Genomic DNA, 24,082 nt, shown 5'->3' with positions numbered 1-24,082 from the left:
GAAGGGCGTTTTTTGTCTCCAGTCCACGCAGACCCAAACTTTTTCTCTGGTCACGTGCCTGGCCCGAGCCAGTGGGCTGCAGGGTAACTCGATCACCGCGACCGGCCTCCGCAAGCCACCGGGGAGCCGCGCGGTCGGGCAGCGGCGCAGTGACAGCAGCCGCCTAGGTAGGGGCCGAGGGAGAAGCGGAGTCCAGCCTGGGCTGCGGCCGGGACCTCGGAGGAGCTGGGACAAGGGCCACCGCAGAGGTGAGCGGGGAGCTGCGGGGGAGGGAGCTGTTCGCCACCGTCTGGGCGCTTCCGAGTTCCCTTCAAGAAAGGCAGAGTCCGTTCTTCTCCCCTCTGCCCCCTCTCTGCCCTCCCCCACGGACAGAACAGGTGAGATTTACCTCGGAACAATGTCCTGGGACGTCTTCTCGCTGCCCAGCGTCCCCTTCATGGCCCTCGCTGATGTCCGCAGAGCCTGCCTTTGTGCCGTCCTCTGTAGCCTTGTTCTTCTAGCAACTGACCGTCAGTCGTGTCAGATGGACAGGGTTTGGCTTCACAACCCTGTGAATAAAGGAGAAACTCTCAAGTCAGAATCGAAAGAGGAAAATCCCAACTGCAAGTCTGTCGGGAAGCAACAAATTGCTTCTCTGACCTGCCAGGATCACCTGAAGGCAGGTAGCCAGTTTTAACTGTCTTAAAACAAGATCAAGGTGTGAGCTAGAAATGGACAACTGTGTGAAGGCTGTCTTGTTGCAACATAGTAAGATTTAGCAATGGTTGTAGAATTACTAGAAGCTTGGTGGTTCCGGGGAAGGATTCCCACAAAGCTTACTGGGTGAGAGGATGCGGTCAGCGAGGTCGATGGGGATGAACGTTAAGGCTGGTAGTCTCAGGGGCTCCCCCAGGCCCCTTGGGGCTTCAGGCAAGCAAGACAGGATACAGACTGTGGTTTGCTTCCGTTTCATGTGCAATTCCGACTACATTTCTCAGGTTGAGATATCACGATTCTGAATTCAATTTGATAACAGAAATGCTCTGAGCATCAGCCTCTGGCCTTAGAAAGGAAAGGCCTTAGTACCAGGGAAAGGTGCTGATATATTCAAAGCAAATGTTGGACACCTTCTGAGGGCAAAAAACAATGCTTTTTATTCAGTCCCCCTTCTTTCATGTATTCAACAGATACTTCCTGAGTATCTGCTCCATGGCAGGCGTGTGTCTGGTGCTGTGGCTTTCCCAGTAAACAGGAGGGACAAGCAGTTCTTTTTGGTGCTGTAAACAGGCAGGCTCCTCTTCACCAGCAAGCCAACAGCAAGCCAACAGGAGGGACAAGCAGTTCTTTTTTTTTTTTTTAATTTTATTTATTTATTGGACAGAGAGACACAGCGAGAGAGGGAACACAAGCAGGGGGAGTGGGAGAGGGAGAAGCAGGCCTCCCGCTGAGCAGGGAGCCCGATGCGGGGCTCGATCCCAGGACCCTGGGATCATGACCTGAGCCGAAGGCAGACGCTTAACGACTGAGCCACCCAGGCGCCGGGGACAGGCAGTTCTTAAAGGGTACACAGACCCTGCAGCAAAGGCAGGGAAGGGAACATTGGTAGAACAATCCTGAGTCTTTTGGCTCAGAGTTTCACCTTTTTTCAGGCATTTCGTCTTCTTGAATGAGAATCTTGTCACCTATAAAAGTCTCACTTGTGCGCAGACCTTGGTCACAGCAGCTCCTCAGAATCTTCCTCACCAGAGGAAGGTCGTTTCAGGTCAGTGTCCTCAGCCCTGGAGATGGCCTGCTCAGCTTTTTCCAAGACCATGAACAGCCTGAGAGCAGAGGCTGAAGTAATGGGAGTTCTCGTCCTCCTGCCAGGAGCCCTCTCCCGATGTCATTTCCCACTTATGAAAGACAATTTGTGCTCCTCCAAACACACATGCAGCGCCCAGTGAAGTCTCGGGAAGCCTGGACTTTCCCAGAAATTGTATGGAGTTTGGAATAAGTCAGTTCTGCTAATTGAGGCCAATCTTCTTTGCTTATAAAACAGAAGGGGTAGATTAGATGATCAATGAGGTCTTACATGTCTTTCTTTGTCTTTTTTTTGGTCTTTTTTTTTCCTCCTCTGAAAGTAAATAATTCTAATAATTTCACAAGATGTTTACAAAGAAACAGTACACAGTCATATAAAGATGATATATCTTATACCTATAAAATGGGAACACTCATCAACCATGCAGAATATTCAGGGACCTAGAATCTGAAAGAAGGACACCTGGGTGGCTCAGTCCATTAAGCGTCTGCCTTCGGCTCAGGTCATGATCCCAGGGTCCTGGGATCAAGTCCCACTTTGGGCTCCCTGCTCAGTGGGGAGCCTGCTTCTCCTTCTGCCTGCCACTCCCCCTGCTTGTGTGTGCGCTCTCTCTCTCTCTGACAAATAAATAAATAAAATCTTTTTAAAAAAAGAAAATCTGAAAGTCTCAGGCTGCAGACAAAACTTAAACAGTCTCTACTCCTCCCACCCTCACCCCATTCCTCTGTTCTGTATTCAGATTCTCGAGGTCATGAACATCAGCTGTAGCCTCACCGTATCATTTTCCTAGGCTGGGGATTCTGCAATAAAAAGCTTGCATAGTCGGAATCATCTGCTTTCAAAAGAACCATACTTAAAAAGTATCTAATTTGGATAATCTCACAATATATATCAAATTCCCTTTAAAGGGGAATCAATTCATTGTTACAGAGTATTAGAATATTTACCGTTAGTGCCTTTCTTTCTTTCTCCTCCCTAAATGCATTCCCATCGTAAATGCAATTTCATATTCTCCTCCTACATACTTTCTCACTTGAAAAATCAAAGCTATATGGTATTACTTTATTAAGTAGGGCAAGAAGCATGTCCTATCATCTTTGTATCCCCTATGGCTACCATTGTATCTTGCATACAGTAAACGTTTCTTGAAAAAATGACTAATATTTTAGAGAAAACATGTTCTGTTTTCCCTCTGGTATTAAAACACTTGCACGTGTGCACATACACACGCACTATCTAATCCATTATTCATGGCCAATAGAGGCTGATCTCATTCCTTTGTGTTCCTTCACAATCCTGATGCCCACCCTGCAGGCATCAACATCAGCACATTCTACACTTTTTGCAGACTCAGTTGGTATAATAAGCACTGAAATCAAGTTCTGCCACTAAATGGCTGCGTATTTTGAAGCTGAGCACTGAACCTTTCTATGCCCCCATGTCTTCCGATGGAAAACGGTAGCATCTGAATTGAAGGGCTCTGAGATCACGTCTAGGTGTTAGATGGGAGACTTTAAAAGGTAAAGGAAAAGGTCAGAGAGGGAAAGCACAATAAAAATGTAATGATTATAGCACCTTAACATATTAAATATTAATAATTGCTGTTGATTTTGTTTGCCAAAACTTCTAACTTGAGCACTCCCATTGGCAATCGATGTTAAGAACTTCTGTGGTTGAAGACACATCACCCTACCATGTTTGGGGACTTTCCTAGAACCTTTCGGACAGACTCTGTCCACTTAAAACTGAAAACATGTCTGCCGGCAGGTAGAGAGGCGCAGAAAATAAGCTGCTTTGGCATAAAATATTCAGCAGAATATAGGGTGGTGTAGCTTGGAGGAGTCAAACACCGAGGTAAATATCTTGGGAGATAGTATGTGGGCGTATTAGCTTAGCCAAAGAACAAATGTTAGGAAATGCTTCCTCACCTCCACTGAAATCAGAGGTGGACAGACAAATGTTGTGACTCCTGCAGCCAAAGAGGCCTTCCCACCACCAGAAGATAAATGGTCACCTTTCCTTTGGCCAGAAGGTTTACCTGGTAGCCGAAGGTTCCCAGGTCTAACTTAGATATCAGCCTCTAATCACTCAGTCCAGCCGCACTTAGTTTCCATCACATGGACATCATGGGCATCAGCACTCTGCCTTTGTTTTTTTTGTTTGTTTTGTTTTTGTTTTGTTTTGTTTTAAGATTATATTTACTTATTTGAGAGAGAGAAAGCATGCACACATGAGTGGAGAGAGGGGCAGAGGGAGAGGGAGAAGCAGGCTCCCCACTGAGCAGGGAGCCCAATGTGGGACTCGATCCCAGGACCCTGAGATCATGACCTGAACTGAAGGCAGATGCTTAACCGACTAAGCCACCCAGGCGCCCCAGAACTCTGCCTTTGGAATCAAGCAGAGCTGCCTCCTTCCAGGGTCAATGTCTCATGGTACAGATAGTCATCCTACTCTCTCTTAGTTCTTGTTTTTAATTTTAGTATCTGGTTCTGTTTATTTATACTTTATACCCAGTCTCCATCTCCAAAGAGTTTGAAATAACTTCCAGTAAAGGATATATACAATAGAACAGCTGCAAACAGGTAAAAACTGATCAGAAACCATCCGACACTCAATAAATACCTTTCATACTGTTTTGAATTGTGATCTATAGAGAGAAGAACCAGATGCTTTACTGCCATTGCTCTTCTTCAGGACCATGTAAAGTTGTTAACCTCCCTCCCCCCCTCACCCTCCTCCCCGCAAAAAAAGGAGAAGAAACAAGGCACTCACTGTTTTGTTTTGTTTTTTATGTTGTTAGTCACCATACAGTTCATCATTAGTTTTTGATGTAGTGTTCCCTGATTCATTGTTTGCGTATAACACCCAGTGCTCCATGCAGTACGTGCCCTCCTTAATACCCATCACCAGGCTAACCCATCCCCCCATCCCCCTCCCCTCTAAAACCCTCAGTTTGTTTCCCGGAGTCCATAGTCTCTCCTGGGTTTTCTCCCCCTCTGATTTCCCCCTTTCATTTTTCCCTTCTCCTAATGTCCTCCATGCTATTCCTTATGTTTCACATGTAAGTGAAACCATATGATAATTGTCTTTCTCTGCTTGACTCAATCAGAGTTACCTTTAATAATCTAATGAAAGCTATGGACCTTTCTATCCTGAAAAATAAACATGGAAAAAAATGGCCTACAATTTCAGGGGAAACAAAGACTTCTCAAAGGAATTGAAATTAATCTGATTTAGAGAAATGGAAAGCTAATTAAAGAGAGAGCTAATTACTCTAAAGATCTTCAATAAAATGTTTCCTATGAATGGGCATTCAATTTATTTAAAAAATTTTTAACAGTTCTGGGGCGCCTGGGTGGCTCAGTCGTTAAGCGTCTGCCTTCGGCTCAGGTCATGATCCCAGAGTCCTGGGATCCAGCCCCGCATCGGGCTCCCTGCTCGGCGGGAAGCCTGCTTCTCCCTCTCCCACTGCCCCTGCTTGTGTTCCCTCTCTCGCTGTCTCTCTCTCTGTGTCAAATAAATAAATAATCTTAAAAATAAAAAAAATAAATTTTTTAACAATTCTGTAATTTTCTGAATCGGTAAAATATACTCATGGTACAAAATTCAAAAGGCAGGAAACGGCATATAGTAAAAAGCCTTCCTTCTACCCTGTCCCGCAGTGAACTAGTTCACCTCACCAGAAACCACCATTGTAAACAGTTTCTTAGATATTCTTCCAGCTATAGTCAAATATTCTATGTATTATCCTATGCATACATAAACAGGACACACACACACACACACGTTCCACCCATTTTTTTTTTCCCCACTTAATACTTCTGGAGAGTACACACAAAGTTGCCTTATTCCTTTACTGGCTGAAAAATGTTCACCACTGGATGTACTATAATTTAACCAATTGCTATTAATGGATATTTAACTTGTTTCTAATCTTTAGCCATTAAAACCTGTCACATTGAACATCTTTATATATACATCATTTTTTATATAGGACTGTATAATAGAAAAAAACTTCCCCAATGTGTAATTGAGCATTAAACTTAACTCTGAGCTTCCTGGCAGCCAAAGCAAAAAGGCAGAGGTGGAGGGACCAAAATGGATTGACTCAAATTTTTTCTGCATTTTACAAAAAAGCATACCACTTCTTCCAAAGAGGAAAACTGTACACTAATTTCTTTATAGAATTTAGCATCTGTATCTTCATACAAAGTACGTTACTTCTTTTGGAGCATAAAGTAATGGACTAGGGAATATCTTCAATGGCAGTTTTGATATTCATGTGGTAGATTCATACATCTATTTTGATTTTTTTAAGTTTTTTTTTTAAGATTTTATTTATTTGAAAGAGAGAGTGAGCGAGAGAAAGCATGAGCGGGGGAGGGAGAGGGAGAAGCAGACTCCCTGCTGAGCAAGGAACCCGATGTGGGACTCGATTCCAGGACCCTGAGATCATGACCTGAGCCTAAGGCAGACACTTAACTGAACCACCCAGGCGCCCCTATTTTTAACTTTTTGAGGAACCTCCATACTGTTTTCCAGAGTGGCTGCACCAGTTTGTGTTCCCACCAATAGTGCAAGAGGGATCCCCCTTCTCCACATCCCTGCCAACACCTGTTGTTCTCTTGTGTTGTTGATTTTAGCCATTCTGACAGGTGTGAGATGATCTCTCATTGTAGTTTTGATTTGCATTTCCCTGATGATCAGTGATGTTGAACATCTTTTCATGTGTCTGTTGGCCATCTGGATGTCTTCTTTGGAGAAGTGTCTATTCATGTCTTCTGCCCATTTTTTTAAAATTTATTTATTTATTTATTTATTGATTGATTGATTATTGTTATATTAATCACCATACATTACATCATTAGTTTTTGATGTAGTGTTCCATGATTCATTGTTTGCATATAACACCCAGTGCTCTTCTGCCCATTTTTAATTGGATTATTCATTTTGCGTGCATTGAGTTTGATAATTTCTTTATGTATTTTGGATACTAACCCTCTATCGGATATGTCATTTGCAAATATCTTCTCCCATTCCGTAGGTTGCCTTTTAGTTTTGTTGATTGTTTCCTTGGCTGTGGCAGAAGCTTTTTATTTTGATGTAGCCCCAGTAGTTTATTTTTGCTTTTATTTCCCTGGCCTCGGGAGACCTATCTAGATAAAGTTGTATAGCCGATGTCTGAGTAATTACTGCCTGTGCTTTCTTCAAGGGCTTTTATGGTTTCATGTCTCAAACTTAGGTCTGTAATCCATTTTGAGTTTATTTTTGTGTATGGTGTAAGAGTGATCCAGTTTCATTCTTCTGCATGTCACTGTCCAGTTTTCCCAACATTGTTGACGAGACATTCTTTCTCCCATTGGGTATTCTTTTTTGCTTTGTTGAAGATTAATTGACCATATAATTGTGGGTTCATTTCTGGGTTTTCTGTTTTGTTCCATTGATCTATGTGTCTGTTTTTGTGACATCTATCTTGCCTTTTTTCTTTTTTTTTTTAAGTATGATGTAGGGGCTCCTGGGTGGCTCAGTCAGTTGAGCGTCTGCCTTCGGCTCAGGTCATGATCCCGGGGTCCTGGGATTGAGACCTGCATCGAGCTCCCTGCTCAGTGGGGAGTCTGCTTCTCCCTCTTTCTCTGCCTCTCCCCCCTGGCTTGTGCTCTCTCTCAAATAAATAAAATCTTAAGAAAAAAAAAAGATTTAAGAAGTATAATCTAACTAAAACACAACATTCCTTGGATAAGCTAAGATGAAATCCAGGAGGAAAAGGTTAAGTTTTGAGGTTGGAGATCGTGTGTCTAAGAGTGCAGAGAAAACCTGGGCATTGTCCTCCTCTAAAGATTTCTTGGGTATGCTGGATCTCCTGCCCTACTCAGTATTTTCTTAGCTCTGGCCCGGACCTCTAGCCAAGTACTTTCCATACAGATTTTGGAATGATGGGTTTATGTATCTAAACTGATAGTTTCTCATTTATCCTTGTATCTCCAGGGTTCCTTGCACAAAGTAAGTTCTTTGTAAATGTTCCTGGAAGGAATGGATGAGCTTCTAAAGATAAGAAACCATGTTGCATTAGCTTCACAAGCTCTTGGCAAAGATAATGGTGATGCTAATGGGGAAAAAGCTAGGATGAGACTCTGGCTTGTAAGTGAAGTTCCCACAGTAGAGCAGTCCTGGAAGCTTAACAAATAAACCCCAAATCCTTCTGTTTCCTTCCCCAGAAGAGACGGTTATCTCAACAGGGTAAACGGAGTCTTCCCACTTCCTAGCAGGAACTAAGGAGGGAAATCCAAGGTGATAGAAAAGTTCTACCTGTGTGCAAATGATTTGCAGGCATTGAGATCCCCAAGTCTTTCTCAGCTTACGGTGCTTCCTTTGACACTTGGTTCCTTATCATTAAGACACTTGCCAGGCTTGGCCGCAATGTACCACTACCTTCCTCATGCTGAAAGCTCTGTGCTTTTCAGAACTCCAGGCAGCAAACTGCCAGATTGAAAATGACCTTGGCTTGTCCAAGAATCCTATCCCTGTGTAAAGGGTGACTTCTCGGAACGGGCCCCATCCACATGGAGGATGTGGAGCAAACTTGGAATGGGGCCAACAGGAACGGCTCAAGACAGTGCAGATGGAGAAAATTGTTATTTAAGGGAGAGTTTTTGGAAATCCTTTTAAACCCAGATTATTAAGTAACATGTGCTGTCCGAGATGGGGTGCAAGGGTGTTCGCCACAGGTTGGGGCTGAGACTTGCCGTCCTGCAGTGTCTGCTCAGCTATCCTTCTGGAAGCCTCGGGTGGTAAGGAATATGACTACGGAGCACCCACTAGCACCCAAGCAAGCAAAGAACTCCTGGCTGCCATCCCAGGTCAGACAAGAGTGAATGCTGGTGGCTTTGCTCCAATCCATTGTTTCTCTTTGCTTTTCATGAGAGCTCCCAGTGAGGCAGAACTCCACACCTACAGGCCTGCTAACAGGTTCATCTGGAACAGAGGGAGCTGGAAGAAGAAGCAGGGGTGACAAGGAAGCTGGCCTCAAGTGGGGAGGTAGGGTGGAGTCCACAGAGTGGCTGAAATTCTTTCTCCTGCCTCCAAGTGGGAATTGGACTGACAGCACACTAAGCCCTCTGGTGCCTCTCCTTAAATCAGGTGCTGTCTCCCTGACTGGGTATCAAATGTCCCAGTATTCCTCCCTGACAGCTTTTCCTCTGAACTGACCGCATTCCTCCTGCATAATGTCATCCCAGTGGAGATGGTGAGCAGCTTGCCTATCACCCCTTCCTGCTGTCCTCACTCTCAAACTCTGGAAGGCACTTCATAGGTCACTGTTGTCTTTCTCCAGCCGAAGTAATCTACAAGAAACGCGGGTCAAAGAGAAGCGGTATTTCCGAAGGTCATAGCTGGTAAAAATGCACCTAGAATCATACAACCGAGTATAATCAAACACAAAAGAATAAAATATCCTTAGAAATATTGGAAGCCAGCCTCTGATCCTGGCTGTGCCATCTACAAACTCTGGGAGGTTGCCTGCCCTCCTTTATCTAGGTTCCTTCATCCTCATCACAGGGCAGGACCACATGATCTGTAATGCTCCTCTTCAGCCAGTTTATGACACTCTTCCATAGGGATGATAAATAGTGTTGGTGAGGATCTAAGATTAGAACCCTCATACATTGCTATTGGAAATGTAAAATGGTGCAACCACTTTACATTCCCGAAAAGGTTCAATGTCATAACTGTAGGACCCAGCACTTCTGCCCCTAGGCACATATCCAGGAGAAATAAAAACGTGTCCACGCAAAAGCTTGTGCATGAATGTTTACTGCAGCATTATCATGAGAGCTACAGAGTGGCAACAGCCCAAATGTCCGTAGACAGATGAATGGATAAATGAAATGTGATGCATCACTTGGCAATAAAAAATGAAGTACTGATCCATGCTACAACATGGATGAACCTTGAAAACATGCTCAGTGAAAGAAGCCGCTCACAAAGAGCCACATAGCGTACGATTCCATTGATCTGAAATGTCCAGAATAGGCAAATCCTGGGAGACAGAAAGTGGATTGCTGGATGCCTAGGGCTAGAGTAGGGGGTGGAAGGAGAAAGGGATTGGAAATTGATGAGTAAAGGGTACAGGGTTTCCCTTTGGGGTAATAAAAATGTTCTAACATAAATCCTGGTGATGAGTGCACTACTCCATGAACATACTAAAAGCTGAATGAATGTACACTTTCAATGGGTAAATCATATGGTATGTAAATTGTGTATCAATAAAGACTTTAAGATTTTATTTATTCATTTGATAGAGAGCACAAGCAGGGGGAGAGGCAGAGGGAGAGGAAGAATCAGACTCCCTGCTGAGCTGGGAGCCCTACATGGGGCTCGATCCCAGGACCTTGAGATCATGACCTGAGCCGAAGGCAGACGCTTAACCATCTGAGCCACCCAGGCTCTCCAAGACATTTTTTTTTAAGATTTTAACTGACCCATGTTCTCTTTCTTTTAAAAATGCCTGCTTCACCCTCTCCCACTCCCCCTGCTTATGTTCCTGCTCTCGTTATCTCTCTGTGTGTCAAATAAATAAATAAAATCTTTAAAAAAAAAGTCTTTATTAAGGGAGGCCTGGGTGCCTCAGTCAGTTAAGCATCTGCCTTCTGCTGGGGTCATGATCCCAGGGTTCTGGGATCGAGCCCTGCATCGGGCTCCCTGCTCAGCGGGGAGCCTGCTTGTCTCCCTCTGCTGCTCCCCTGCTTGTGCTCTCTGTCAAATAAATAAATAAAATCTTAAGAAAAAAATGAGAACAAATACAATTTTAAAGTCCCCTCAGCCTTACCAGCATAGCATGTGATCAAACTTTTGGATTGTTGCCATGCTAATGGGTGAGAAGTAATCTCTCACTGTAGTTTTATTTTTTTTTTAATATTTTATTTATTAGAGAGAGAGAGAGAGAATGAGGAGAGGAGCAGAGGGGGAGGGAGAGGGACAAGCAGACTCTGCACTGAGCGAGGAGCCGGACGCTGGGCTCAATCCCAGGACCCCTGAGATCATGAACTGAGCCAAAACCAAGAACTGGCAGCTCAACTGACTGGGCCACCTAGGTGCCCCCTCTTACTGTACTTTTAAATCACATTTCTCTTATCATAGGGGAGGTTCAGCATCTGTTCAGTTCAAAGTCCATTTATATTGATTTGCTTTTATCATATATTAAATTCCTATATGTGGGGGCACCTGGGTGGCTCAGTCGTTAAGCATCTGCCTTCGGCTCAGGTCATGATCCCAGGGTCCTGGGATCGAGCCCCCGCATCGGGCTCCCTGCTCAGCGGGAAGCCTGCTTCTCCCTCTCCCACTCCCCCTGTTTGTGTTCCCTCTCTCACTATGTCTCTCTCTGTCAAATAAATAAAATCTTAAAAAAAAAAAATTCTTATATGTGTCTGTTTCTGGGCTTTCTCATCTGTTATATATGTCTGCCTATTCATGTGCTAGCACCGAACTTGTAATTATTAGAGCTTTACAGGAAGACAAATAGTGGGATACTGAACAAAGTCAAGCTGGCTGGCAACTCAGGGCAAGTGCAATCCCCAGCTACCCAACTACCAAATCCAGCCACTGTCCCAGTCTGCCACTTTCCTAGGAAAACCATGGCATTGTTTCAAATATGGAGAAATGCTTTAAGTTTGTTGCAAAAACAATAGGAATGCCAGGAAGCTACTGTAAAAGGCCAAGATTAAAAAGTGCATCCAGAAGGGCACATAGAAGTTGCAAGAACGCATACAATGACACAAACCATCAGAAGAACCAAGCAATTCTGTTGAATCACAGATCTGTACCTCTGAAACAAATAATACATTATATGTTAAAAAAAAAAAAAAAGAAGAAGAAGAAGAAGAAGATAGCAGGAGAGGAAGAATGAAGGGGGGAAATCGGAGGGGGAGATGAACCATGAGAGACGATGGACTCTGAAAAACAAACAGGGTTCTAGAGGGGAGGGGGGTGGGGGGATGGGTTAGCCTGGTGATGGGTATTAAAGAGGGCACGTTCTGCATGGAGCACTGGGTGTTATATGCAAACAATGAATCATGGAACACTACATCAAAAACTAATGATGTAATGTATGGTGATTAACATAACATAATAATAAAAGAAAGAAAGAAAGAAAAACCAAGCAATTAAAAAAAAATAACAACAAGCAATTTATTCCTTGAGAATAAGGGCTAAGGTTGAGGCCATGGCAGCCTGGGACCAAACCGCAGTGACAATGAGCAAAGGCAAATCTGTGGCCGGTGGCATCCTATCTATGGGTGCCACACTGAAGAGTATGAACGTGGACAAAAGATTTCTGTCCTGAAGGATAAATATCGTAGATATTTTGAGAAAGGATGAAAGAGAGAGAGATCACTCACATTCACGAAACTGTTATTACAGTATTTTGTTATAACTTCTATTTTATTGTTATCATCTCTTATTGTGCCTAACTTATAAATTAAACTTTACCATAGGTATAGATGTATAGGAAAAAGCATAGTATATAAAGGGTTCAGTGCTACCTGCAGTTTCAGACGCCCACCGGGGGTCTTGGAATGTATCCCCCACAATTAGGAGGGGATTACTGCCTCCAAAAATAGGGAGGATTTTACCTTTTCCTTCCCAGTTCTTTACCTTTGCTTATCTTCTCTTGTCTAATTGTGTTGACGAATGCCCCACTGAATGTTAAAAGTAGTGGTGATGATGAACATAATTCTCTTGTTCCGGACTTTAATAGGCCTGTGCTATCTTGAATTCTAGCCCCAGCTCCAAGCCCGGTTCCTCTCTGCCCCCATCCTGAGGCCTTTCCTGCCATTCTCTTCTCAGTTGCTGGACTTCATCCTATATTGCTAGGCTTGGTTCCAGCTGGACTATGAGCCACTCGAAGGCAGTGTCCTTGCCATGGATTTCCCTGTGTGCCCTGCAGTATCCATCCAAGGCCACAGGGCCTGGTACAGAGTAGGTCCCAATGTATTGTGCTTGGTTGATTATGTTCCTGCTCTCGTTACCTCTCTCTGTGTCAAATAAATAAATAAAATCTTAAAAAAAAAAGTCTTTATTGAGGGAGGCCTGGGTGCCTCAGTCAGTTAAGCATCTGCCTTCTGCTGGGGTCATGATCCCAGGGTTCTGGGATCGAGCCCTGCATCGGGCTCCCTGCTCAGCGGGGAGCCTGCTTGTCTCCCTCTGCTGCTCCCCTGCTTGTGCTCTCTGTCAAATAAATAAATAAAATGCCTAGGGCTAGAGTAGGGGGTGGAAGGAGAAAGGCTTGGATTACGTGGCTTGGATTTCATGATGTTGGTGTTATCTCCCCCAGTGGGTAGACTTAGAGAAGTACTGTTCTGTAGCAATGCAAACTTGTAGCTTCTGTTTTCTGCCAAGAAGAAGGGATGGGAGTCGGGACTGGGTGAGAAGACATTTGGCAGAGCCAGCCTGAGCCCCATACACCTCAGGTGATGGCCATTCCCTTTACCAGCCCACAGCCCATAGCTTACCTAGCCGGGGTTGACAGTGAAGTCCCCAGAACCACATCAGGAACAAGTCTAAAATGCAGTTTCCTAGGCTCTACCCTAGGAGACTGATTTTGAGCGTAGCCTGGAAATCTGGGTTTCGACCAACCCCCGGGGTGACTCTGATGTAGGGGTTCTCGAGGTACATCTGGGCAAACACTGGCCCAACGAACCAGAGCCTCTGCTTGATTCATCCACTCACTGTACATGTGCTACGCACCTCCTATGCGAAGGCCCAAGGAAAGACACACCAGAGAGCCCGTCCTCATGGCCCTTACAGCCTCCCAGCAGAGATCACGCAAGTAGGAGACCCTGTTGTTATTCTCATTTTACAGTGAAGGAAACTGAGGCTCAGAGAGGACATTTTGACCAAGGTCATAAAACCAGTAAGTGATAGACACAATTATGATAGAACTTTGAGGAAAGGTGTCAGATTTCCAGACTCACTGTCATAATGATTCCTCCATATAAATACACCCAGCATTTGAATCCTGTTGAACAGTTTACAAAATGCTTCCATTTCAGTTAGCATTGCAAATACAGCCCCTGTGTGTGGTAACCTGAGTTCACAGAGCTTACACAAGCTGTCCACGCAAATCAGGGGCCAGGCCCTGGCTTCAGTCCTGCTATCTTGGGGCTATAGGCCATCAGCAGTTAGGGCACAGTGGAGATGCAGAGGAAAGATTGCTTCTGAATGAGACAGGGCTGTGCTGAGGCAGGGAGTGAAGCTATTCCAAAGAAGGATTTGTCACAGCTCATCTGTAGAGAGCCATTTCCATGCAGATGGAGTCCCCCATTGCCAACTCTGATTCGAGTTACCGATCTCCAGAGGCGGAGCCCAGACAGAGGTTCTGAAACCCCCCAGATGATTTTAATGAGTAGTCAGCATTAAAAACCACAGCAAGCCATTCACCTTGACTTTCTCCGGTCTCTACTTCCTTGGTTTCCTCTGAACATGACATCATGACTCACTGGTGCTTTCTTATTCCAGATGAAGGGAGAAGCTAGAAGAATGCAACAGAATGAGAAGGCAAAGCAGGTAAATACCAACACCATACTAGTGAGAAGGCAGCCACTGACTCCTTCCATAGCAGCACGTGCTGCGTATCTGAGGTCCCCCCCCAAGGTTTAGGGGTAGCTGACACATTGGTGGTGTGCTCATTTCAGTAGCTAAGCAAAGCCTGGACTCCCGGCTGCCGTGTAACTCAAGCCCCTTTGCCCGCATGAGGGAGCATCACTGGGGAGGAGTAGCTGAAAAGCCTGATAGCTGTCCTCCATTGTCTCTTGGACCCTAAGAATGTCCCATCCCTCAGGCCTTTGAAACCACCCCTTTCTATAACTGCTCCAGAGATGGGAGAAGCCCACTGGGGGCTGGGGAACCAGCTCTTTTTTTTTTTTTAAAGATCTTATTTATTTATTTCACAGAGAGACACAGTGAGAGAGGGAACACAAGCAGGGGGAGTGGGAGAGGGAGAAGCTGGCCTCCTGTTGAGCAGGGAGCCCGATGTGGGGCTTGAACCCAGGACTCTGGGATCATGACCTGAGCCGAAGGCAGACGCCCAATGACTGAGCCACCCAGGCGCCCCTGGGGAACCAGCTCTTGACCCCAGCTGACATCTGCCCTGTGCTCTTGTACTTCACAGAGACCTTTGGCCTGTTTATAGTCCTTTCACTTGGGCTGCCAGAGAGAGAGAAAACACAATCCCTGAAAAAAAAATAGCTAATCGTATATGTGAAATTGAGGTTTTTAATTTGATTTAACTTGATCTGATTACACTCAAATGAAAAATTCTTAGCGAGTCTGGAAAAATTCATGAAAAGGGTCCTCTGAATACTAAAAAAGGAATAATTGCAAAGCCCAAGTTAAATGTCTGGCAAGCTTGAGGGTGACCTTTCAGTGGCCTGCTTAAAAGAATAAGTTCCTCTGATTGGTCCTACCCATCCAGCCCTCAAGGAGAGAGGGAAAAGTTCATTTCCAGAACTCAGGACCTGAGGAGCACTAGTGCTTCAAAAACTTTTCACTGGCCCACGGAAAACAATTTCATTCTCTTGGGTCTTTCGATCAGAAGTGGGAGGGGGTAAGCTGAAAGTAAACAATCCGGGGCAGATTCAGGGTGCTCTGAATGGGTCAGTCCAACCAGCGTGCTCCTTCAGAGCTCCGAAGTCTGGATTAAAACATAGCATCCTATTAGAGCAGCTTCCCTTCCCCCAACATCCCCCTGAGCCCGTGCCCACGGTCCGATTCACAACCTGCCGAGGAACTTCAGGCACACACCTAGAGGGACTGCCACATCCAGTTCTCCCCCAGGAGAGGATATACGCAGACTCCATCTGGGCTTAGCAATAGCAGAGGGAAGGGACATTTGTAATTTCTGCCCACGGTACAGTGGAAGTTGGTGACATAGCCGGTAGCATTTTCCTTCTCCAAATCGGGCACCTCGTTTGACCATCGAGCTTGCAACGATCTCTACTTCAGACCCTTGGAGGAGACTAGGTCAGGGACCTCCCAGTCATTGCCAGGGCTCTGTTCGTTGCCCTAGAACTGCTCATTAGCCTGCAGAGCTGGCAACCCAGGCTCCTCTCACCAGAAGCAGAGGAATTATTAAAAGTCAGAGCGTGTGTTCATTCATTCTTTTCTTCACAAACAAGAGGGGGATGGCGATGGGGAAAGACGCCTGGCCCATGAACAGCTCCTGCAGATCTTTCTGTGATGGCTCTCTCAGCCTTGCCTGTCCACTGGAATTAGTTGGGGAGCTTAAAAAAAAAACATAGAGACCCAGGTCCCACCCTGGAGACTCTTAAGTAATCAGGTGGGGGAGGAACCCAGGCATCGAGATTTTTTTTTAAAAAGCTCCCAGGTGATTCCAAAGCACAGAGAATGAGCATCTCTGTTGCACAAGAGGACCGGTGATAAAGCCTCACTGCTGGGGAAGGCTCACCTGTCCTTCTCAGGGTGACAGAACTGCCTGCCTGCTAGTTTCTCTGGAGTCAGGTTTATTCTCTTCCCTCCCCCAACCTTGAACTCCTATTTTCATAAACATACCCATGTACAGCCCACGAGCTCTTGATAAGGAAGAGCCTCCCAGGGCGCCTGGGTGTCTCAGTTGGTTGGGCAGCTGCCTTCGGCTCAGGTCATGATCCTGGAGTCCCTGGATCGAGTCCTGCATCAGGCTCCCTGCTCAGCGGGGAGTCTGCTTCTCACTCTGACCCTAACCCCTCTCATGTGCTCTCTCTCATTCTCTCTCTCTCTCAAATAAATAAATAAAATCTTTAAAAAAGAAAAAAAAGAGCCTCCCATAGAGGCTGGGAAAAGGCCAGCAGATGTACAAGGCTGACGTGGTTGAGCTCCTGATCCCACATCTTCCCTGCCAGGACTCGGTGTGAGCTGCCTGTGACAGCAGGAGGCTTGATGGGGCCTGACACTTCCTCGTCCTCCTCTAGGAGGGACACATCTGGGGCTCCATGAGGAGGACAGCTTTCATCCTGGCCTCTGGCCTTCTCTTGCTTGTGGCCTTCTGGAACACAGTCCCATGGTAGGTCTGTGCAGCCAGCTTGCATTCAGGACCTGCGGGCTGGGGGTCCGGGGGCGGAGCATGGGGTAAGCAGCTATCCACCCACCAGTCTTCACCCAGAAACCCGAATGGTTTTTCTTCCAAGGCATCTTCAGAGATTTGGGGGCACTTCTGGCTATTTTTGGCAAGTCCAGTGGGAGAGGCTGCTGTCGAGATTCGAAGGGAAGGAGTGGACCCTCTACATTACAGGTGAGGTTCCCAGACCACGAGTGCTTAGGATTTGGGTACATGATCATAGTTTAATTCTTTGTCTGTGGTTTACTTCTCTACTTTGATTTCTCAGCTCGTTATTCCAAGGAATGAAGACTGAAAAGTTTAAGACATTGGTAATCCCAAAGAGTGCTAATCATAGGCAATCTGAAATGGATGCCTAAGGATATCTAAGAAAAGAACCTGAGACTCCCCTCCCCCCAAAAATAGAAAAATTAAAAAAAACAAAACAAAACCGTGTGTGTGAAAATGAATGCATGTTTAGAGTAATAATCCTGCGTCTGGATATCAGGTCCACAAGCACACAGGGCTGCTCTATCTCCCATGAGACTGTGTCCTCATCCCTGGTATAATCTAGCTCTTGGGGCTTGACAGCAAGTGGTCACATAATAAATATTTACTGACATTGTGAATGACTCACAACAAGCCAAAGAAAATGTGGTGGAAGAAAAAAGGCATAGATATTTATAACAGCGTTACCTACAATGGTGAATGTCCTCAATCACAGGTTCACTCACTCAAAGAATATTTATTAATGTTAACTCTGTGCCAAATTTTTACAGAGGATGTAGAGATATTTAAGATAAAGTGTTTACTTCATTTAAAAAACTATGTCACAGGGGCACCTGGGCGGCTCAGTCGGTTAAGCGTCTGACTCTTGATTTCAGCTCAGGTCATGATCTCAGGGTCCTGGGATGGAGCCCTGAAGCAGGCTCGGCACTCAGTGGGGAGTCTGCTTGGGATTCTCTGCCTCGCCTCCCTCTGCTCCTCTCCCCCCCTTCCCCTGCCTCCCACGTGTACACACTCTCTCAAAATAAATAAATAAATATTTTTAAAAATAATAAAAAAACTATGTCACAGTCTAGAAGGGGAGATTAAAAAAAAAAAAGTGCCAGTTGTCACAGAGCAAAAGTACAAATAAAATGTCCCTGACAATTGTTTTCAGCTGGAAGAACTCTGAAAACAGGCTAAACATTAGATAGGACAGGTTCAATGCAAGCTGTCATTGAAGAGTCACTGAAAAGAACAATGCAGATTACAAACATATATGGGGAAAGTGGTGGGAAAACATCTGATATATTCCTGTTACAATGATGGGAAAACTGCCTTTCAGCCCAATGAAAAGCAAATACAAAGGAGATAAATGTTTGCAATTTTAAGTGTTACAGCTGGAAAAAAGTGCAAGATCTTCTCTTGTTGGGGCTTTTATTCTGTATTCCTCAAGGAGCCTTTGGATCTATAAGGAGGCGCTACCTTGATGGATGGCCTACTAGCAACCACCAACCTAACATTTTCTTTTTTTTTCCAAAATAAGAAAGCATGTGATTTCTGAGAATAAAAGTAAATACATGTTCATTGTTAAAAATAAACATCAGACAATTCAAATAAGCCTAAAGAAAGTGAAAATCACCCACTCTCATATCCAAGAAATAACCACAGTTCATATATTAGTATAAATTGTATAAATATTATATAAATTAGTATAAATATAGAAGAATCTATATTGGATATATGGGTGAACTTATAAGATACCAACTATTTTTTTCAGTCTCCTTAAGTGTTCTATTGTGATTTTTTTAACACAGTAATGGATGTATATGTGTATGGACATGTGTGGCCTTTTTCTTTCTTTTTTTTTTTTTCCCCTGTTTCTGTCACTCTCTTTTTTTCTTCTTTGGATACTGCCAAATTGCTCCCTAAGATATTGTGTTAATCATATTTCCCCACAGTGCTGGCCAAGTATTTTTCAGGCCCCAACTGCCATAGGCCCTGGGGCTTCTGGTAGGGGCAAGAAGGGTATGGGAGGAACAGTACAGAGACACAAAGTAAAATGCCCTTGCCAAGACATGGACAAAGTTAATAGTGTAAGAGTTAGGTAACATTGTATTGTCATTTGAATAACTGCCAATAAGCGTGGACAAAGTGAAGTCCCACTGCTCAGTTAATAGGGTCATAGGGATTAGATTCCTGACTGACTCCTAGTCCAGTGCTCATTGGGAACCCTATCCTACCAAGCACTTCCTCTGCTTCTCCCTTCCTTGGGAATTCATAAAGTGTTCAATGGGCACTGACTCCCAGATGTCAACCTAAATTTATTTGTAGTTTATTTATTCATTATTGTATTTATGGATTATATATTTATTATAAATTTTATTTCTATTTAACAATTTTTTAAAAATTTTAAATTTTTTTGTCTTCAACCACCTAGAAGTTTGTGGTCTCCATTTTACAACTAAGGCCCTCTGGCCTGGAGCACCAAGACCTCCCTGGCAAGGGACTGTCTACCACACAGCCTTAGTCACCGTCAAGCTGCATTCAGTTAATACATGTGCTGCGAGAACCTCGAGTCCCCTGATTGTTTCCTTCTGCTCCCCAACCTCAGGTGTCACCCAAGTACCGAGTCTGGTCTTCTGGAGCTTCAATGGACTCCTCCTGGTGGTTGACACAACCAGAAAACCTAACTTCATCTCCCGCTACCGAATTCAGGTTGGCAAGAATGAACCAATAAGTGTTGCAGTGGCTTCTCCTGGGCAAAGCACAGAAGGCAAGAGCGGAAGCCACACTCACAATGCTCACCGCAGGCCCAGAAGAGAGCGTGGCCACCGGGAGCCAAGTTACTGGGTACAAGGCTCCCCTGGCTGAGAAGGTTGGAGAGAGGAAATAATCTGCCCCAGATCTCAGAGCCAGCCAGGCAGGACAAATGTTCTGGTCTTCTGATTCCCAGCCCTGGCCCTGTGTCTGCCTGGGCCACCCCACAGCACTGCGGTCAGCTTTTGGGGAACCGAAATGATGGGCTCAGCCACCAGGGTAGGGACGGCAATGGCTGGATGCCGAAAGCACGATGACATGGTGGCTGGCCCACTGTGGATACAGGGCTCTGAATGTGTGGGCGGGGGCTGCTTTTTAAGCAGGTCCTCCTTCCCAGTCATTCACTTCAACTGCCGGTGCGTAGCTTAGCCCCGCGAAACAAGGCCCGCACCCTGCTTACAGGGAACTCCTAGCCCAGTAGGGGAGAGAAGGCCTGTACACACGTCTTCGACTTAGACGGCGCTGGAAGGGAGCCGCACTGTGCTCTGAGCCCAGTGACCTGCTTGGTGCTCTGACAACCTCCAAGAGCCTTTTCTTATGCAAGAAGTTCGTTCTTAACCCCAGATTCTTTCCCCAGCTCCACTCAAACCACATTCTGGCTTCTTTCCCAGAGAAGACAATCATCTTTTAATTATCGGTCCAGGTGCCTAGGTAGCTCATCTCAGCATCAGGACATTCTGCCCCAGCCCAGCACTGCAGAAAGCAGAATGGGTGAAAAATAAGGCCCTTGACCCAGGCTTTCGGAATAGCCCCTTCTTGAACCAGGGCTGCTGGCCAGGCTCACGGCCCCGCTCACCTGAGACAGTAACTGCCAGCCAGCCAGGGGGCTTCCTCCAGGTCCAGCTTGGCAGGCATGGACTGGGGCTGACGTGTCAAAGCCAACACTCGGCTGTTGAGAGCCCTTCATCTGTCAGACCAAGGCGGTCTCCTTATCAGACCCCATGGAGTAAATGCTCAAGGCCAGGTACTGTCATAACCTTCATGGTTCAGATGAGGAAACAGGCTCTGAGGTGTGACATGGGTAGATGATTCCTGCTCCAGCTCTCTGACCCCGGGGCTCATGCTCTCACCAGCAGGCCACATCAGCTCTCAAGAGTATCACCTACCATGACAACATTCACTGTGACAGCCTACAGTGCTTGGAGAGCCACACAGGGAAGGTCTGGTTGCATGTTGTAGAAGCTGAGGTTCCGAAAGGAGCAGTGACTAGCTCAAAGTCAGAGTGTCACTAGGAAGCAGAGCCAGGGCTCCTCTCGTCGGACTCCAGGTCCAGTGCTCCTACAGCGTGGGCCCCCGCAGGCCCCCAGCCCCCTGCCCTGTTTGCTCTCCCGCTCTCCTGGATAGCCAATTTGCACCTTCTCCTCCCTCCTCACATCCTCAACACCTCCTTCCCTGACCTGCAGGAAGCCTCGCTTCCTCCTTCACTAAGGAAATGGGCAAGCAGAAGAGAGATCCCACAACTCTCTCCACATCAGCCTGCGAGCAGTACCTGCAACCAGGCTCTAGGAAAGAGTTGTCTGTACAGTTTCCAACTCCTCTCTGTCCACGCTTTTCTCCCAACATTTTGTAATTATGAAAAATTGTAAACATAGATACAGAAGTTGAAAAAAAGGAGTATATGATCACTCATTCATGCACTGCCTAGATTCACTTTTAAACATTTTACAGTATTTGCATTATCTAGATGTAAAAATACAAATACGTATGCATCTATAATTTTTAGCTTACCCATTTGAAAGTAAGTTCCAAACATTACAAACCTCACCCTCATTCCCCCAGCCGGTATCTCCCCAATAACCACAAACCCATCATCTCACCTCTTCTGTGAACCTCCTCTCCGGTCAGGCCTTCACCCCCACTGCTCCACCCCCACTGCTCTCGAAGGCTCCTCTCGTTAGCCCTAGCAGGCCCGTCTTCACAGCTGCATGTCTCCGCATTCTCGCCATATATTCTCCTACCTGGCTTCTCCACTTCTCCTCCTATCTCAGTGGCCGCTCCTTCACAATCTTCCTTCTGGTCTCTCCTCTTCTCCACCGCCTCTTAATGCTAAGCTTCCCAGGGTTCAGGCCTTGCTCCCCACCTTTGTCTTCACCCCCGCACTTCTCTCTTCCAGGGTCGTGACTTTCAATATAATCTCTATGCCGACAGCTCACAAATTCCTGTCTCTAGCCCAGAACTCTCTTCTGAATTCCAGGCTCAGATTGCCAAAGGCCTCTTTGCCGACTCCCATCCAACATGTCCCCAAAAGAATTTCTGTTCATCCCCTCAAAGACTGCCACCCACAGCCTCCCCAGTCTGAGTTCATGGCAGGGCCGCCCTTCACTACCTCCACTGGTCTGAGCTGTCATTCTCTTCTGTCTATAGGACCGCAATTCTGTGTTTATTCTTGCCTCCTCCACAGGCTGTGGTCAACAGAGTGGCCAGAGTAATCCTGTAAGAGTCTGTCACTTCTCTGCTCACCGTGACCCCCCATTTCCCTTGGAGTAAAAGCCAGTCTTCCCAGTGACCTACAAGCCCTCTATGTCCTCGCTCCTCCCCACCATTTTGGCCTCACCTCCTACTTCTCGCACTCCTCTCCAGTCAAGGATGCCTGCAGTGGGCCAAGAGCCTTTTCACCAGCTGTGCCCTTCACCTGAAGACTCTCTCCCCCCAGGTATCTTTTCCCTCACCATCCTCATCTCTTTGTTCAACAAAGCTCACCCTGACCATTCTATTTAAGATTGTTGGTGCCAGGGATAGAAATTCAATGAGGGAAGGAATCTTTGTTTTGCTCATTGCTTGCTTCCCAGCACACAGGACACTGCCTGCAATGTAGAGGGTGCTCAAGAAATATCAGCTGAATAAATGAAGGAGTAAACATGTGATGCCCTCCTCTCAGTCAAGATTTCCAGAAGAGGTGTATGGCTTCATCTACAGGTGCTCTCGAACCAGGCTAGCCAGACCTGGCTTCACCATGGGATAGAACTGAAAGCTTAGAGAGTGGATTCGAGTCAGTTAGTACATGCAGTACCTGAAAAAGCTAGAGGAAGAGCAAGGCCTGAAGCCTGAGGACCTCTTAGAACTCAGCCTTACCTTGCAGCCAGAACCCCTCCAGCTCACGGAGGCCACTCAGGGAGAATTCCCTTCTGACCAGTCCCAAACCAGTTCATTGGGACCCAGGAAGTAACCTGTGGTCGTGGGGCTATTCCAGGGAGCCCCAGTGCCCTGAGGAAGGGAAGGGTCAGGTACTAATTCTTGGGCAAATGCTGGCTATAGTATTGAGGCTCAGCGGGGTAGGAGATTTGGGGCCAGCTCTCCAAAGAAAACCTGGACAGAATGCTCAGGCAGGTCCCCATCCTGACAGCCCCACCATGAAAACCAGGAAGACCAAGTCACAGGAAGTTCAGTCAAGACCTGGATAGGCAGTTCTCTGGCTCACCTTCTCATCACTCTGGGCCTAGTCCAGCGAGGCTGGGCCACATGAGGAGGCAGGTGACCTTGCTCTGCACCTGATCATGGTCAAGCCTCTGTGGATGAGGAGGGGCTCAGAGGCTGAATAAGGATATCAACCTGAGAGTTGACAGCCTTCTCTAAGCACCCTGGAGGCACCCTATGGTGCCTGTCAGGAAGTATGTCTGGGCCTGGCCAGAGAAATGGGGAGAACAGTCGTGACAGTTGCAGGAAGGAGAAGGCAGACTCAGGCTGACTGAAGGCTACTGAGAAGGGAGTTTCCAAAAGCAGGGGTATCGCCAGATGGTTCCACCCCAGGGCTTGGGCAGCAGTGAGGGGCTGCTGGCTATGACCAAACGTCACACCTAGCATCCACTCCAGAGTGAGGGCCTCCTGTGAGCGGGTCACCATGAAGCCGTTTCTAGAAAGACCTACTTCTCACACTCCTGTCCATCTCCCTCCTTCCTTACCTCGTGCAGGTGGACACCGAGAAACTACGCCAGTGTATCCGCACAGTTCTCTTCAACCAGGTCGTGATCTCTTTGCCCATGCTGGTCTTCCTCTATCCCATCCTCAAGCTGTGGGGAGACCCCTACCACCGAGAGCTACCCACCTTCCACTGGTTCCTCCTGGAGCTGGTTATCTTCACTCTGATTGAGGAAGTCCTGCTCTGCTACACACACCGGTGAGCGGGTCCCGGCCCAAGCACAGCTGGCCCCTCACTCTCCTAGGGCTCACTTTTAAGGGAGGAAACTGAGGCCTCAGAATTGTAGGTGCAAGACCGACACCACCTGGCCTCAAAAGCCTCTTCTTTTTTTTTTTTTTTTTTTTAAGATTTTTTTATTTATTTATTTGACAGAGAGAGAGACAGCGAGAGAGGGAACACAAGCAGGGGGAGTGGGAGAGGGAGAAGCAGGCTTCCCGCCAAGCAGGGAGCCCGATGCGGGGCTCGATCCCAGGACTCTGGGATCATGACCTGAGCA

General features: G+C 46.3%; 1 protein-coding gene across 1 annotated transcript in view; it reads left to right on the top strand.

Moving 5' to 3' along the window:
* Positions 1-24,082, top strand: part of FAXDC2 (fatty acid hydroxylase domain containing 2) — a 26,364-nt gene continuing 2,282 nt past the window's right edge. Inside the window, 6 exon segments of the mRNA XM_032403580.1 lie at positions 1-248; positions 14,291-14,338; positions 16,741-16,832; positions 16,957-17,060; positions 19,465-19,598; positions 23,591-23,784. Coding sequence (XP_032259471.1) covers positions 14,291-14,338; positions 16,741-16,832; positions 16,957-17,060; positions 19,465-19,598; positions 23,591-23,784 — 572 coding nt within the window. The 5' untranslated portion in view covers positions 1-248.

Source organism: Phoca vitulina, unplaced genomic scaffold, assembly GCF_004348235.1.
Source record: "Phoca vitulina isolate PV1807 unplaced genomic scaffold, GSC_HSeal_1.0 scaffold6, whole genome shotgun sequence".
NCBI classification, from domain to species: domain Eukaryota; kingdom Metazoa; phylum Chordata; class Mammalia; order Carnivora; family Phocidae; genus Phoca; species Phoca vitulina.
This window is presented reverse-complemented; position numbering and strand designations above follow the sequence as displayed.